Consider the following 16,674-nt stretch of genomic DNA (forward strand, 5'->3'; position numbering starts at 1 on the left):
ATTCAGAAACATGCAACAACTGAAAATAATCCAGTACCTCCATTACCACTATCACATTAAACTGGTAATAGAACTTAGGTAACTTGAAAAAACACCAACTTCATATAATCAATAAAGTGATTGCAAAATCCGCGTTTGCATCTAACTTGCAAAAATTCAATGGACACTGTCAAGTACAAACCAAATATATCCAATTGAATGAGGATCTATCAGTAATAGATTAACCAGATTAATGTGTACGTAACAGTTTCAGCATGGTACGTTGCTGCTGTTAGTTTCAAAGTTCAAATGTGAACGTCTTTTTACTTGGCACACATGGATTATAAGACAATGAAAGAAGAATTTCAGGAAATATAAGGTAAGCTACATACCATGAATTTAAACCAAGCATTTAAGTATTGACTGCACATAGGAAAAAAAAGAAAAAGAACAAAAATCTTTGGTTATGACTGGGGGAAAAAAAAAAAAAAGGAATGCACGAATTCACGTCCTCCATATCATATTTTTATGTTACGAAAAATGAGTACTAAACCTGTCTAGACTGATGAATAACTGATGACAACCATTTAATAAGGTGTCTTTTTGAAAGGGAATAGGTAGGTATCCTTAAGAAAAGAAAAAAAAAAAAAAAGAAAAAAGAAAAAAAAAAGGAAATGGATCATGGAAAGATTCACAAAAAGCTCACTGTGAATTCTACAAGGAAGATCACGTACAGAACTCAGTGTTGTCTGTAACAAAAGTAATGTTAACATAATAGATCTTGCATGTTTGGCTTTGTACTGAATTTATTTCAAAAGACTGATTTGGGCATGGATTTGATATAAAGGAGAAACCCTGAACTGCATATGCAAAAATCTAAAATTAAATGCAGACAATTCCGCTGTGAAGTTACCCACAATCTGAGTACATAAACACAGTACATTAAAAAGTAAAAATAAAGAAATACAAAAACTTTAAATTCAGGTGTCACTGATAGCTTGAAATCAGCTGCTTACTAATTGCTTTTCTCTCTGAAACATCTCTGAACTTAACTAATATTCCTGTGAGACAATTCATGTGCATCAAACCCCTTTGGACACTGGATTACAGTGAGAAGGCTTATTTATGAACAGTTATATTAATTGGAAACAATACTTATTCAACTCCCCTCTCTATCCACTAGCTTACACTTTTCTTTCCCACTGTGCTGTAAAAGACTGTATAGATTTCCTAAGTTTCAATTTGACTTGCAGTTAGAATATGCAGCATTAGCTATTTCAGCTCTTCTTTCTTCACTAAGACATACTTCCTATATTTATTTACCTGGCTCTCTGGTGTGGAAAAGTGCTCCTTTAAAAGCTACTTCTTCCATACCATCCTTTTTTTCCCCTCTTAAAAGCACGTGAAGATTTACTTCTTGAAACAGTCACCTAGTTATCAGCAGCACACATTTATTACTTCTTCCTCCCCTAATTTTCCTCATTATCATAAAACATTTTCCCACAACACTGTTTTCCATGGTCATTTCTCAGCTCCTGCTCTCTGTCGTTTGTTGCCTCTCCTTAAATTTATCTGCTTTATTTGTTCCTAAATCTCCTCAGATCTGACTTTCCCAGTTCCTCAGTCTCCACCAGCGTAGGAGGGCAGCCCATCAGGCTGTGCTGCTAGCTGTGAGAGCTACCAGGGAGTCTCATTCTTTCCGAGTTGCAAACTGGAGAAGTACAAAGCTATGTCCTTGGATCAGAGGTATGCGTGTGGTGAATTGAATGTCTATCAACAGTACACATTTAGATATTTCAGGCAGTGAAGGACACTCAAAAGACACCGAATTTTGCCATTTTTGCTGGACTGTTTTTAAAGTTGTCATCTGAAACAGCTCATGTTATTCGTTCTTCACTTAATGACAGGTTTGTGGCTAAAAGCATAGACAATGGCTGACAGCAACGAGATGACAATCAACGTTGTTGTCCTTGGAAGAACTCAGACTGGCAAAAGTGCTGCTGGGAACAGCCTGCTAGGCAGCGATGACTTTGAAAGCCAGCTCTCCCCCAGCTCCGTGACTACATGCTGCAGCCTGGGCCACAGCTGCCGCATTTCAGGGATTACGCGACGGAATGGCTGTGAGCTTGCTTTCCGTGTTCGAGTACTTGACACTCCAGGCTATCCCCACAGCAGCCTGAGCAAGGAACAGGTGAGAGAGATGGTGCGATCAGCCCTGGCTCACCACTTCAAGGAGGAAGGCCTGCATCTAGCTCTTTTGGTCCTGAGGGCTGACCTGCCTCTGTGTCCGGATGAAATCGATCACACAATTCAGTTCATCCAGGTAACAAATAAGTAAATAGGTAGAAGCCTCTGCCCACAACGGGGACTCTGACTGTGGCTGAAAATAGCTATGGAAGAGTTCACTGCAGAAGTAAGTTAGAGAAGTGCAGCTGAAAACAGGAACATTATCCAATCCCCTATTTGAAATATACACCCTTCCCAATTCAACACTGTAAACCATAGCTACACTTATCACACTAAACCCAAGAAGAGAGGTAAGAACTGCTGTCTGCTGTACTTGGACTCAGCACAACAGGATTTAGAAATTAAATTTACCTACCAAAGCAAGCTTCTCTCTCAGAAATGAGTTAAAGGTTTACTATGGCAGATCTAGCTTGTTAAAGAGAAACATTATACAAAGCAAAGGTCTGGTTACCTTACTCTTCTGCACTCCATAGGATAGAACACAGCCTGAAGCAGAAAATGACAGGTCCAAAAGCACACAGGAAATCTGACTGACTGAGGACAAGGATGCTCATTTCTGTCCTGCATTGTTATTACTGCCATGTCTGTTCAAGAGAAAGTAACTAGATGGTTACCCTAAATTTACTCTAGGCAAGGAAAATTTCTAGGATAACTGGCTTGAAGCAAGTATTTTGAATCTCTTCTCTGGGGGAGAAAATTTTTGTTAAGTAGGTAAGATAAGTGGGAGGAAGAGACACTGAAATGAAATGGCTTTCTTTTCTGTGGAAACGTTTTAATTACCATGCATATACTTCATTGAAAAGGAGACCAAAGGGATATTGCTCAGTTTATCTATCTGATCAGATCAAAGAGGTTTGTTTATACGAGTTACAAAAAAAACAAGGCTTTCAGTTATTGTCTAAGTCTGTGTATTACACTTCACATCTATCTTACACAAATTAACTTTCTAAAAATCTTTAAGACTGAAAGGGACTTCCTGGTGCATCAAGCGTTATCACCTGCAGTAACGACATTGCCTAAAAATATATATACACACAAGTTCAACTTGTTCTCACTTTCCTCATGATTACTCTGTACTGCTAGACTACTCCTCACTTTCCTAGTACTTTGAGAGTTAGTTGTTAAATTTTCACAGCATTTACTCATTGCCAGATTACATATATATTTGTTCTCAGCATTACCCTTGTTCCTTATTCAGTTCTCCCATTCCTCTATACTTCAAGATTCTTAAGAGCACTCAGTATTTTTCTCTAATATTTTTACTCTAAGCTAAAGAAAAATCATCTTGAGATTGTTTTGGATCAAGTCCATCTGGGCATTAAAAGTTTAAGAGATGCCAGGATACCCTTCTCCTTTAGTGAAGCTACAAAACCCCCCACTGGAAATGAAATAAAGCATGTTATAAAAGAGTGAGAAAGCAACACTTACTTCTGTTTTGTGATTGTAATTGACTGTCAGCTTATTTTAGTTCTTAACCTCTAAAAACACCAGGTGCTATGATTTCATCAGCCACTAACAAATAGGGCAGGACAGCTGTCTGAGTGCTGGGAATACAAACAACAATTGTATTTCAGTATGTCACTGCAAGAATAAATTACCATAAGGACTACCTTTAGCATTCAGTTCTCACAATAAGTCTTCGCATATTAAGGATGGAATATCAGTAAGTCATGCAGAAGACTATTAGAATTTAAATCTCTTTAGATTTCTGTTTTGATATTCTCATGAATTAGGGAAGCGGTAGATATTGATTTCAGAATTAATGTTAGCACCAATTCATCTGAGTACACTATTGAGGCACTATTCTCTCTCCCTAAAACCTATACCTCAACCCTTCCTAAGAAAACTTACACCAAAATACAGTAAGCATCTATTTTGCAAGTTTTTTTTTGCAAATATTTTTTTCATTCCTAATATCTAAAATAGATTAATGACTATCAATATACCTTGTGTTGTTCCTTCTCCACCCCAATTCCCTGTTTATCTTAGGAATGCCACAGTATCCTTTAAAGTACCTTTTAAAGTCTATACACATAGACTACAGAGTTGTTGAGATCATTGCAAAGTAACCTCTGTTACTGAAGTAAGCTTCTTTTCACACACATAGGAGTTAGCATGAGTGCTCTAAAATTGTAATTTTATTTAATTTGTAAAGTAAAGCCCAATCTCTTATTCATATTACTTTATTTCACATCAACAAAAAAAAAAAAGTTTTCTCCATTCCCCTCCATCAGATGAACCACTGTAGTTAAAGACACACTCTCTGGCTGTCACTTAAGTTGATGCATTTGATTTCTGTTTTTTTCTGAATTGTTGAGAACAACTCAGTTTTAGGGGATAAAGCTGTTACTGAAATTAGTGTTATATCAAAATGAGTCATTTTATTTCTTCAATGCAAGGTGATTTATAATTTTTTTTTCCAAAGAGCTTCTACAAATAGAGTTAGAATTATAGATATGTAGAAACTGCTATAAACTACTTGAATTTTACGTGTTATTTATGCTGATGTGTGCTGTAGCTAAACCACCATTTTCCTTATTTACATATATGCACTTTTTAACTCTACTACCACCTGTAGCAGGAGAACAAAGAACTGCTAGCACTGCATGACCACATATTTCCACTAGAAGGGGACATCATATTCTTCAACAGTCAAACCCCCCTGAAATTCCAGCAACTCAAATACTACAAACTGGATTATTGCCAGGAAAAGAACATATTCTGGTCTGTTAATACATAAGTATATGAGGTGGGATTGGGTAAAGTGAACAAGAAAAGATATCTATTTGAGATCTGATTTTCTTTACAGGAACTTCTGGGTGCCACATGGAAGGATTTCACTGCGGTTTTACTTACTCATGCAGACAAGGCAAAAGAAGCTGGATACAGTGAGGAAGCATATTTGCGCAGTGCCTCAAGTACCCTGTTGTCCCTACTGAGCTCAGTGCAGCACAAATATGTTTTTCTGGACAGCCAGAAGAGCATAATTAAAGAGGAAAGAACTATTGTCTTAAGAAAGCTCTTGAATTTTATAAGACAGAATAATTATCAAGTGCTTCTACTTAAACAAAGCAAAGAATAAAATTAACTTTCAGGTACTCGTGTCTGTTCTCTATTCTTTATAGGATTTAATGGAAATAAAACAGTAGAAAAGCCAGCAGTTGGAACATTTCACATCCAATTCCACACCAAATATCTTTGAACATACGGTTGGAAATCTCTCTTTAGATTCCCAAACTACGTGCCTTTCATAGAGTACCTCATACTACTGCATCTGGAATCCCAGCTTCAGCCACTCAATCAGACCAAACTAGTGCTAACATGTTATGTATGTAAATGTAGCTAATATACTAATAGTGCTAATACCTAATACACACACAGTGAGGAGTAAGATTTTATGCTACATCTGATTGTATATTGCAGTTCATATAAAACATAGATCTGGAGAAAAAGAGAAAGCAAAAATGCAAGAGCTCAGCCTGTAAGGAATAAAGGAACTTCTCTGCTCAATTTTTGGAGCTTTCAGAAGCTTCTCTGAAATCCGGTGTTTGTAAAAAGTTTTCCAGTATTAAAAATTAAGATTTATCTACCGCAAAGTTATTTCCTTACCTTGATTCAAAAATAATTAGAACTGAGATTTTCAACTTCAAGAATGTTGTTTAATAGGGTATTAACAGATATGTAGTTTACAAAGCAGTTAAAATAGTTCCCATATGCCTAACAGTATTCAGCACATTTTAAATGTGCTAATTACTACTGCTTATTCCCAGATGAACAGAAAATTAGCACAGTTAAGTGCATAGGCACATACAAAACGCATCCAAAAAAGAAACCTGTTCATCTTTTCTTTTGTGCCTGCTCCTTTCAATTTTGTATCATCATCATTTTGTTTTTGTCTCCCAGCTTACGGGATGAAGTTCAAAGCCTGTGAAATTCAGGTTGGGTAAGGTTTTTTTTTTTATTATTATTATTATTATTATTTCAGTGGTTAGAAAAGTGCTGTTTGAGTAGTTAGGCTGTAGACAGTTAATTAAATAGTATATGCTCAAACATACAATTACCCCTAAATGGTTGCCTAAAAGGTTCAATTGTGAGTTGATCTAAAATGGTTACTTCAGAGTATTGAAAGGCAAGAATTAAAAGGAGTCATTTGAGGATTTTCCCATAGCAGGTCTGACTGCTCGTAACGTATTATGGAGTAATTCAAATGGTAAAACCTGAAGAAGCCATTTCTATTAAAACCAAAGCATATTCTGTATAAAATATTAATCAAAGATACATTAAAACAAGAAATAAATTCATTTTATATGTGTTTCAAGCATTGGAAACTTTTTTGGGGGCGTATTTGTCTAACATTGCTTGGCCATCTATTAGCTATTCATTCTTCTGTAGTACTATCTGTCATTTGGAACTATCAAGTTAGAAAAGATTAAACAAGCTAATATAGTAAAACAACATATTTGATGTATGTCAATGTGTTTGTATTAGGGCATAAATGGACAGTTTTATATTCCCATTACAACTGCCCACAGGCAGCTCAGATGACACATCCAAAATCAAAATTCACAGAAGTCTATAATGTATCTGAAAAATTCTTGAGAGGTGTGAAACCTCTGAAAGACAAGAAGAATGAAACTAATTACGGTCTTCACTGACCTCATGCTGTACCTCTTGAACTGAGGTTACCACACGAGGAACACGGCAGAAAGTTTTCCTTATTGAGATGCTCATGCTTCATGGATCCTCTAAAACTTTCAGCTGTCTAGAAAAGATGCTTGCCATAATTCAGTTCTAACATGAACAAGCGTTTGGCAGTTAAGTCTTGAACATTGTGTGGTTACTGACTGCGGAGAACATAACCTCAGGGACAGTAAATATGGAGAACGAGTGAATTGTTGAACTATTACAGGCAGAACATTCTGTATCTCTGGAAGAGGAATCAAACAAAAAAACATATTAGCCATGCATTTCAGAGGGGTTATATATTGATGTTTTTATTGTGCTCTCGTTACTTTCCATTTCAACAACTGAACAGGCTAATAACCACTTATTTAATTCCGCTGTTTGCCATGGTCTCTGCCCTGCAGACACCTTTCCCTTTCACTTCAAATGGAACTCCTTTGTATGTTGCAACACACTGGTCATTGGTATGAAGATCAGGTTGGATTTGCTCCCACATCTTCTTCTTGGGATTAAGTTCCTTCTCAGGATCTCCTGTTTCAAAACAAAGAATAAAACTAATAGCACACAATACAGAAGATAGAGCAAGAGTTCTATTTATGCACATGTGCATAAATATGCGTTTGTGAAAGCTCACATAGTATCTTTGTACAAACTTTTAAGGGAAAAAAAATATTACCTGCGAGTCCCAAAAATGAAACTTTAATCTTAATTAGGGACTGTCTAGGAAACGTCTCCCTCAAAAGATCCTCCCTCAAAATGGTGGGCTTTCAGGGAAAAAAGCATAAGTAACAGACTACTACTATTGTCAAAAACAAAGAAATCAAACTATTACTTGTTGTTAGTTTACAAACATTACCTAAAAGCAAAAGAATTTCTAAGAATTAAGTAGATGTGGACTATAGGATACCATATATATTACTCTGAAAGACGCAGCTTAAGTATCTTAAGAATAACTGAATTTTTAGAATTTTATTTTGCCTTTACAGGTGAAAAATATTGAACATAGACAAGAATAGTCCTAAACTAGGATACTGACATAAAATTTTAGCCCCAGGTTTCAATGTTTTTCTGTTACTTCTTGTACCATTTAGGCATCAGCTCTGGTGCATAAAATAACAGTAGCATTAAAGGCCAACTTGTATCTCACAAATTTTGGCCTCAGTCTCTGTAAATCACCTCTGTTTCCACGTGGATACCATAGTAAACTATTGATCTCTTACATGGGGACAGCCTAACTACATTAGGAAATCTATTTAAAAATTTCTAATGACTACAGAAAAAGGTTCTTCTAGTAATATTTTAAAATACAAATTCATTACTCAGAAAAGTGAAGTATTCCAGAGTCAAATATTTCTTCCTGTTTTTTAATAAATGGGCCTAAAATCCAAAATACAGGAATGAAACAACTACAGTAAATAAGATTCCCTGTGGTAAATATGTATACTGAAAAAACTGCTGCCTGTCAATATAATCCAGTTTAAGCAAGACAACCAATTCACTGTACCATTTATTTTCCAATCAAAGATCAAGCAAATTTAATTTCTGAATATTAATACAACACAGATCCTTTTACACAAAAACATTATTTCATTTTTAAAAGTTATTTAATCATAATGCTGTTGGGTACTCTTAACCTTTCGTGTGTAACACACAAGCAGGACAAAGGCTTGTTTTAAATATAATCAGAACACACTTAAATGCTGAAGGGGGTGGCATACTATCTATAACCTGTTGATACTGTGCATGTATTTTTACTTGCTAAAAGCTAGGTGTGCAATGTTGGTATCATTTGGCCTATATAATTGAAACCTCAAAAGAAAACAAGACTCAAACAACAAATCCTGACAAACAGATTTTCCCTGGGTTCCTCTCAGGGAGCAAGAAGTTCCTGAAGGCAAAATGAAAAGTTCTCTATGTGAGCAGAATGTAAAGTACTCACATCTTCCACTACTCAATGTCCCCAAAAGCTCAGGAAGAAAAAAACCCTGTAGGCTTATATCACAAGTTATGTTTCTAGTAGTTGGATGAGTTATTACTGCTTGGTATATTCTTGACTGACTGACAAGCATGATTAAGTGAACTACTCTCATTCCAACCTGCCTTATTTTCTTCTTAAAATGTTTTCAGTAATTCATTCTACTCACATTCTCAGTTCTTGCAATAATAAGTTATTTCAACCGGTAGACAGGTCTAACTTCTGTAGCTTCTACATCTGCAACTGTGCAAGAGAAGCGTACCAGGCCAGACTCCTGTGTTAAGCAGGCTAGGGTTGCCAGAGCAGGATTCAGTAACACAGTCAAGTTATTTCACAACTGCAGCATACTTAATATTTAAAAGAAATACAGCAATACCATTAATAACCTAATCGCTAGGAGCCAATTGTGCCGTTTCAAAGAAACTGAAATCCTATTCAAGTTCACAGAGACAGACTTGGATTTAGACCATGTGAATGCATATAAATTAATAAAATCATTAAATAGAATGTTAAATGATCCATTGTGCATTTCTTCCCCCCTCCTCAAGCATAAAAAGCAAGTGATTTTTTTTTCCCAGTAAGAACAAAACCTGACTTTTATTATAAAAAACACTTTTTGGATGTTAATAAGTTTATTTTCAATCCCATTTCAACTCTCTTGGGATCTGTGGTGAGCTCAGATTAGCATAGGCACCAATTTTAAATAATACCAGAGTTTTAAGCTGTGTATTTTCCTAAGCTTTCCCTTCATTACATTTTTCCCCTCAGAAAATATTCTTTAGAAGGACTTTTAAAAATGAATTTAAACTTGTAGTGGTTTTAACAAGCTTCCCATTCTACATAAAAATAAACAAATAAAAGGTCCCAATTTTGGTTAAATATGTAATTTGGTCTAACAGTTTAAATATTACAGAAGAAATTTTCATAATAAGCAAGAAACCTCTCCACTCTAACAACTCAGTAACTATGAAAAGACTTTGTGAAAAATACCACAACGCCTACCATGGAATATAACTATGCAACTGAAGGAAAGTACCCATACACTAAAGCTTTGATTAAAGAAAACTGTTAAATACAAGCCAACCACTGCACTGCAGTCTTAGCACTTTTTTCCTTTAAAGAGCTAGGTTTTGACCAAAATGTCAAAAATTCTTAAATGAGAACTAGCATTAAATCAAATAATTTACATAATAGACTTGTGGTTCCTGTGGTATTCTCGCATCTAAGAATTTTGTCATGGCATCAATTAGACTGCTACTAGAAAGAAGATTTCTCAGTTAGCTGTGAAAACTCCAGTTAATTGCCATCTCACAGCAATTACTGCGTAGGAGGGTATATTTACAGACATGTGAAGGAATAATTTTTCTATAGCTTATGAATCAGATCTTTCCCATGGAAGTTGGATATAAATTTGATAAAGTTCTTAATACAAAAAAAAAAGCCCAATATATCTTGAAGAATTCATATATTAGAGTATGAAATGGTGTTAAAGTTCCCTTAAAATGCAACGACATTAAGTGAACAGGTAGTCCTCCAGACAAACACATTCTTTAGCAAATCTTTCTTAGCCTAAAATACTGAAAATTATTCTAAGAAAACTCTAAAGTTTCTTCAGAAAAATGATCAACTAGTTTTAATGAGGTTGAAGCAAGATACTGTTTGTTTAGCTAAAAATCAACATGGAAAATTAGCTTGTATCTGATGAATATTTTGTATGGCACTCCTACCACGTAGGAATGCTTTCCCTGCTTGGTTAACAGAAATTATTAACAAGTTTCCAGTTTCTTTAAAAAAAAAAAAAAAAAAGTTAAAATCCTAAAATTGCATCACTGTTTTAATTTGTACCCTGTTGAGCTCTTGCATGTAAATTCATTCTTAAAGTTTGCCCTGCTCTATTATTGTTAGATTATAAACGCACACAAGATCCCATCCACACTGCATGCCACCATATGCCAGTTACCTCATTACAAGTCATGTCTGCTAAATACCAACAGTTGAGGATGAAAGCATTTTCTTTGAAAGATAGTGCTTTACATTTTTTTCCTCAGTGAGCTACTATCTAGCTTTTCCTCCCATTTGCTATAGGAATTCTAGGAGATTTATCGCTTTACTCTGTACTGTTAAGCATGAGGTATGGTTTCAAAGTCCATGACTCCCTTCCAGCTCATACCTGCCAATGTTTGTGAGCAACTATTTATTAAATATTAGGAAACAGCTGCCATATTTCAGACTACAATCTGTAGCCTTGGATACATATGCTTTTCAGATAGGTTGTAAAAGCCTTCATTAGGCACTTACCAAAGCTCCGTGTCTTTGGCTCCCTGTCAGAAGGAAATGGCTGTGAAGCGTACAAAACCTTATAACCACAGGCTACAGGTTATAACTTTAGAACTAAAGTACAACTTTTACACCACCTTTAGCATACTCTATGTCTTTTTAAGAATCAAAATGTCAACGGAATACCAGTATATCTTATACATCTGGCAATGATTGTAAAACAGATGTTCCTATAACTGTATTTTTCTCGGAAAAGCTTTTTGCAACTCGAACAACAGAGTCGGTTTTATTATTTTGATAAAATCTACCTCATTAGTCCTCATGTGCAAGAATAGATATGCTGGATAACAGAATAGCACCACTAGCTGGTCTTACATGATTTTCAAATGCCAGCTATATGAAGTTACTTGAGACATAAATTTAGAGTAAGGATATGTCTTAGACAAAGAAAAAAGTCACCCTCCATCCCTCAAAACACACACACAGGCTGCCTTTTCCATTATTTTGCAGGTCTTAGCTATTAGCAGGGTTTGCTCGGCAGCTTGATGTTGTCTCTTGCATGGCTATTTCTACAACAACAAACTAGTATGAGTGGATCCTTGCATGTAGTAGAGGACACACACTTACCATTTGGTCTAACTTTACTCACAGATAATGTGATGAAAAATTAGAGGTCATGAATATTCCTTTGGCTTAGCCAGTTCAATTGCTGAAGCCTTTCAGATTGCAGTATGCATTGCATACATCCAGCTTACCGATACCGCATCTCAGCTAGCTTGGTGCATTTTTAAAACAGAAAGCTGAAAATGAGAAATGCTGCAAGACTGATAGCCTTTTAAAAGCAGTATTCTTATCAAGTATTTTCAATCACAGCATTAAATCAGAGAAATCTGAGCTTTCTTCCCTATTTCCAAAACACCTGAATAGACCATTGCTTCCTTAATCACATGCCAACCAAAAATATATATGTATATACAAGCAACATTTTCAGTCCTGGGAAGTGTGTAAATATATGCATACACACACATATACATATGCACACATACGTATTTATGAAAGGTATTTATGCAGATGTGTTTAAGAAGCATAGAGCTTGCCAAGAGGCTTATAAACAAAAATACTGCTCTGCATCTAGAAATTGTCAGAGACACAATAGTTTAAAAAGTTTGATAGGATCTGTACAAAACTGAAAGGTATATGTTTTTCTTACATGTGAAAGAAAACTTCTTAGTAACAAACTAATTCTGAAAAGGCTACAAACACTTCATTGATAAATGCACACACACACAGAATTCCCCCAAGATAGGATATCTTTGGAGTTACAGACCACTTTTTCTTAGAATAATGTCACATAGTGATCCTGAGCAGGCCTCGCCCTATGCTGTGCTGCATAAATTCCTTGGCCACAGTATAAACTTGGCCAGATAATCTTAACAGAGGGGCCGGCAGGCAGCTCCTACTTGTTACTAGCAATTACATCTCCTGGATATCCTTGCCTTTATCAAAAAAAAAAAAAAAAAAAAAAAAAAAAGAAACACAGCACCAAGTTGGTATGTAAACTTCCTTTGATAGGTGAAAAACTGAATAGAGCTGTTTCTCATTGTATGAAAATCCTACAATAGCTCGAATGACCAAAAGGGGGAATCTTCTATTCAGAGGGTTTGCTTGTGAATTAGAAAACTATTTTGATGATGTACTAACTTGTAAACCACCATTTAAACAATGCAAAATTATTTCTACTATTTTTGTGTGCTAAATATTATTTATTTGAAGTGGAAAGGAATCTAATGTCTTTCTTTGGAGACCCAAGGAATCACTTCTCCCCCTCCTTCAAACAAACAAACAAAAACACAACCAAACAAAAAATCCCCCCCTCCCCCTCCCATTTTGAATATTATAGGTTCCTCTCATACATCGGCGTCACCCTTCCTCCTGCACAAAAGCCCTGCTCAAGTTCTGACTTCTACTAGGGAGAGGACCTGGAACCATCAACTTACTGCTTCATCACTTGCACTGAGACACTGGACAAGATACTTGATATTTCTATGCTTTATGTTTACTAATTGCAACTTACAAAGTGCAATTATCTTTGCTCACACATCTGCAATGCTGAAACACTTGATAAACTAATATAAAATTGCTCAGTTTGTTAAAAGTACCATAAAACCTGTAGGAGTTAGTTATTTCTCTGTATTTTCCAACTTCTGGCACGTGGCTAAATATTTTCAATCCTGTATTTACACAATCCTAGCACTGTAATAAAGGGTTTTAACATAACTAATTCAGAAAATTTCAACCAAGAATGTAATGGGCTTATAAATACTGTTATATCCGCTTCAACACCTATGTCACCTTTTCAAAGGTCAGCTGTTTCCTAGTTCCTTCAAGTTCCCCATTTCCCAAATACCCAGTGCGTACCAGGAAAACCTTCAAATGTGATTCTGTCCCCAGGTACTGCCCCAGCTGGGGGAGCCAGAATTTCCACTTTTTCTGGGGAGCTGGCACACATCACCATGGCTTGAGATACGACTCCTCTCATCTTCGCAGGCTTCAAGTTACAGAGTAGTATTGCCATCCGATTCTGCATCTTGAGGGAGGAAAACAGAAGTATTTGAATACTTAATTGCCTAATGACTTAAATTATTTCATTCTAACAAAAGAATTACTATGAAGGCACCTTAACAAAAGCAACAGAAGCACAAAACACAATAGATGCATGATTTTAATGGCTGCACACTAGTACCAAATAACATCTAAACCACTTAAGAATTAGTCTGAGAATACCCAAGATGTAATAAAGGGTGAATTGTGACACACTTATCATGGATAAATATGAAAAACCAGAAGTCCCAAAACCATATGACACATTTCACCCACATTCCATCTTTACTCAGTCTAAGTCATCACTTCAGTCCACTTTTGGTATAGTACGATAAAAGAATCTCCATTTAAAAAACACTCTACTGATTAGGCTAGCTCATAGATAAGAAATTCTTAGTGCCCTGGAAACATACAGGTGTTTTACACAGTTAGCTAGCTCACTTCAGTCTTAAATTCTACCTTATTTAACCCAAATGTTTTGAAATTTTTAAACTGCACATACCATCCACTGCCATTTGTTAGAGCAAACAACTATAAACCAGATTTCTTCTCTGTCCTTGAATGTTAGTGAAAATTATAACAGTAAATGAGAGAGAAAAAACTGATAGAGGGAATAGTCATATTTTAGCCTAGAAAACAAAGCACACTTCCAAACTGAAAATAAATTAAACCCAAAACATCCTTGAGACAGAAAAATGTATGTCTTTAATCCCATACTCCTAATGCAGGCAATATATAACCGTAAGTAATTCAAGATTTGACTTTGTGCGTTTTTTCCCAACATCCATTCCCAACATTTCCCAACAAAACCAGTGGCAGAAATACTGCCAACTTCTGCAAATGTTTCAAAATTTTCTCCAGTTGTCACCAGCTACTGCTGAAAGAACTCAGTATTAGCACAGTCCACTTCATGTTTCTGTACTGTATCCCTATTACTGATTACATGTTCTAAACGTGATACCAGAAGGTGCAGCTTCCAACCTCCCAACTTCCCATCAGCAGTGCAAAAAAATACTCTGTACTGCACAAAACGTGAAAAATGTTCATGCCTATAAGTGACTTACACTGCGTACTGAAACGTGAATGAAGATACACATTTTGCTTCCCAACCTGAAGTAAAATCAGATAATACAGCCTCAAATAATGCTGCACTAGAATATCAAACACGGCAATCATAAATAGCTGATTTTTTGGTAAAATGTCTCTAGTACTTGCTATGTACTAGATATGTTTCTAGTACTTGCTATGACATATATGTTTTTAATTAAATATATGGCAATAGTTACAAGCCAGGACTCCACTATGCTGTACACTGCAAAAACACGGAGTTGGAAGCTCGTCCCAAAGAATTTACAGGGCCCTGCTAACAGACACTTGCCAAACCGAAAACCAGACAGAAACTGTTCCTAATGAATGTGAAAGAATGACACCTAATTTTCTGTTAACGAGTATTCTGGATTATTTATTTCATACAGAAAGCAGGGTAAAGAGAAAGGACTGCAACTATTGCTACATTCTGTACACTGCGTGTTCCGAAGTTTATTTAGAAAAAAGTTGTTTTTCCCCAAATGCTTTCCCAAGAGCAGGCTGCTAAAAACAAGCAATTTGAGCAATTTGAATTTGTGCCCACTGCAAACCCAGTAATTGGATGCTACTGGGTGACCAGTGCAGAATAGTTAACATATTCACACATTTTTTTCAATTAAGTAAATTTCTGTATCCTGAAAACCACAAATGCAACTTGAACTGCCTCCTGCATTTGCAGCCTCACCATGGGGAGGGGGTATGAATAGGGAATGAAAAGGCATTCAATAAAGCATAGCTTTTCCACACTGATATCAATTCCTTCACAGCCAGTTTGCAGTTGCTCAATACAACGTTTCTTTAATTGCCAAGCTTGCACTTGAATGTCAAAGGAGCCTTCAGTCAATTCCTCCCTCCTACTAACCCTCTAGAAGAGGTGTGAAAGGAAAAAGCGATCTTGAAGTGTCAGGTAGTCAAACACAGAAGTGGACCAACCGAAAAAGAGATAGAGGCAGACCCTATTCCTGCCAAGGAAGTAAAAAACATGGTTTGTATTCCACAGTTGGTTAAGTCACTTGCTGACAGGTATTTTTAAGTTAAGTTTACCTTGCCTTTGCTTTCCTCCATGACAAAAATTTCAATGGGCTATAATGAGAGATGGAAAGCAAAGGTTTCAACAGTCTGGATGCTGGCAAAACCTTTACTACAGACTCTCCACTACATACTAGGAAACCTAATGGGAGGGTCATATCTGCTCAACTTAAAGTATAGTGTGTACCAAAGGCATTACACAGGAATCAGATTAAGATCCCAGGACAGCAGCACTGCAAGGAGTAAAGAACTGACTCACGGGAGGAGTACTTTTCCTTTTTTTGGCTAACATTGTTAAGCCCTACTCTCACTATTTTTTTTTTTTTTTTGACTGTAAAAACCTTTTAGCAAAATGAAAGCACGCACTATAAAGAGATGATGTTCCTAAGTTCCTTTAGGAAGGGATAGGTTCTCAGTAAATAATGTTGTTAATACCTGATCCAGAGGAACATGCTTCACTAAACCACTGACAACAGTCCGTGGGCTTGCCTCTCCAACATCCACCTTTTCAACATAGAGAGAGTCTGCATCTGGGTGCTTTTCAGCAGTGATGATGCAGCCAACACGAAGATCCAGACGAGAAACATCTACAGGCTTTGAATCACTACTTCCAGCAGCAGGCTGCTGTTTCTTTTCCTTCTTTTCACCTGTTGAAGGAAGTTCAGTTCAAGAAACAAAAATTAGTATAAAATCATGTATGCGGCTATTTGCAAGGGACAAGTGAGCTACAATCTCAGAATCAAGTATAAATCCAGTACAAAACGCAAACGATGAATAAAGAGTTAGCACCTCTGTTG

The 16,674-nt window shown here is 36.2% G+C and overlaps 2 protein-coding genes across 5 annotated transcripts in view; one reads left to right on the forward strand and one right to left on the reverse strand.

The window, feature by feature from the left end:
- The first annotated feature begins 226 nt into the window (after positions 1 to 226).
- Positions 227 to 5,324, forward strand: GIMD1 (GIMAP family P-loop NTPase domain containing 1). Of its 2 annotated transcripts, none has more exons than XM_035326357.1 (3): positions 227 to 358; positions 1,887 to 2,302; positions 5,036 to 5,324. In XM_035326357.1, the coding sequence occupies exons 2-3, from the start codon at positions 1,910 to 1,912 to the stop codon at positions 5,306 to 5,308; spliced, it is 666 nt and encodes a 221-aa protein (XP_035182248.1). In that variant the 5' UTR covers positions 227 to 358; positions 1,887 to 1,909; the 3' UTR covers positions 5,309 to 5,324. The 2 variants fall into 2 exon arrangements, with proteins under 2 accessions (XP_035182248.1, XP_035182249.1); XM_035326358.1 differs by lacking the exon at positions 227 to 358 and adding an exon at positions 1,655 to 1,725.
- Positions 5,325 to 5,869: 545 nt separating this feature from the next.
- AIMP1 (aminoacyl tRNA synthetase complex interacting multifunctional protein 1) overlaps positions 5,870 to 16,674 on the reverse strand; it is a 36,909-nt gene continuing 26,104 nt past the window's right edge. For all 3 annotated transcript variants that reach the window (XM_035326355.1, XM_035326354.1, XM_035326356.1), the window contains exons 5-7: positions 16,313 to 16,524; positions 13,580 to 13,748; positions 5,870 to 7,440 (exon numbers count right to left, since the gene is read on the reverse strand). In XM_035326355.1, the coding sequence (XP_035182246.1) occupies positions 7,274 to 7,440; positions 13,580 to 13,748; positions 16,313 to 16,524 (548 nt within the window). In that variant the 3' untranslated portion in view covers positions 5,870 to 7,273. The remainder of the gene's footprint in view (positions 7,441 to 13,579; positions 13,749 to 16,312; positions 16,525 to 16,674) is intronic.

Source organism: Oxyura jamaicensis, chromosome 4 (assembly GCF_011077185.1).
Source record: "Oxyura jamaicensis isolate SHBP4307 breed ruddy duck chromosome 4, BPBGC_Ojam_1.0, whole genome shotgun sequence".
Taxonomy (NCBI): domain Eukaryota; kingdom Metazoa; phylum Chordata; class Aves; order Anseriformes; family Anatidae; genus Oxyura; species Oxyura jamaicensis.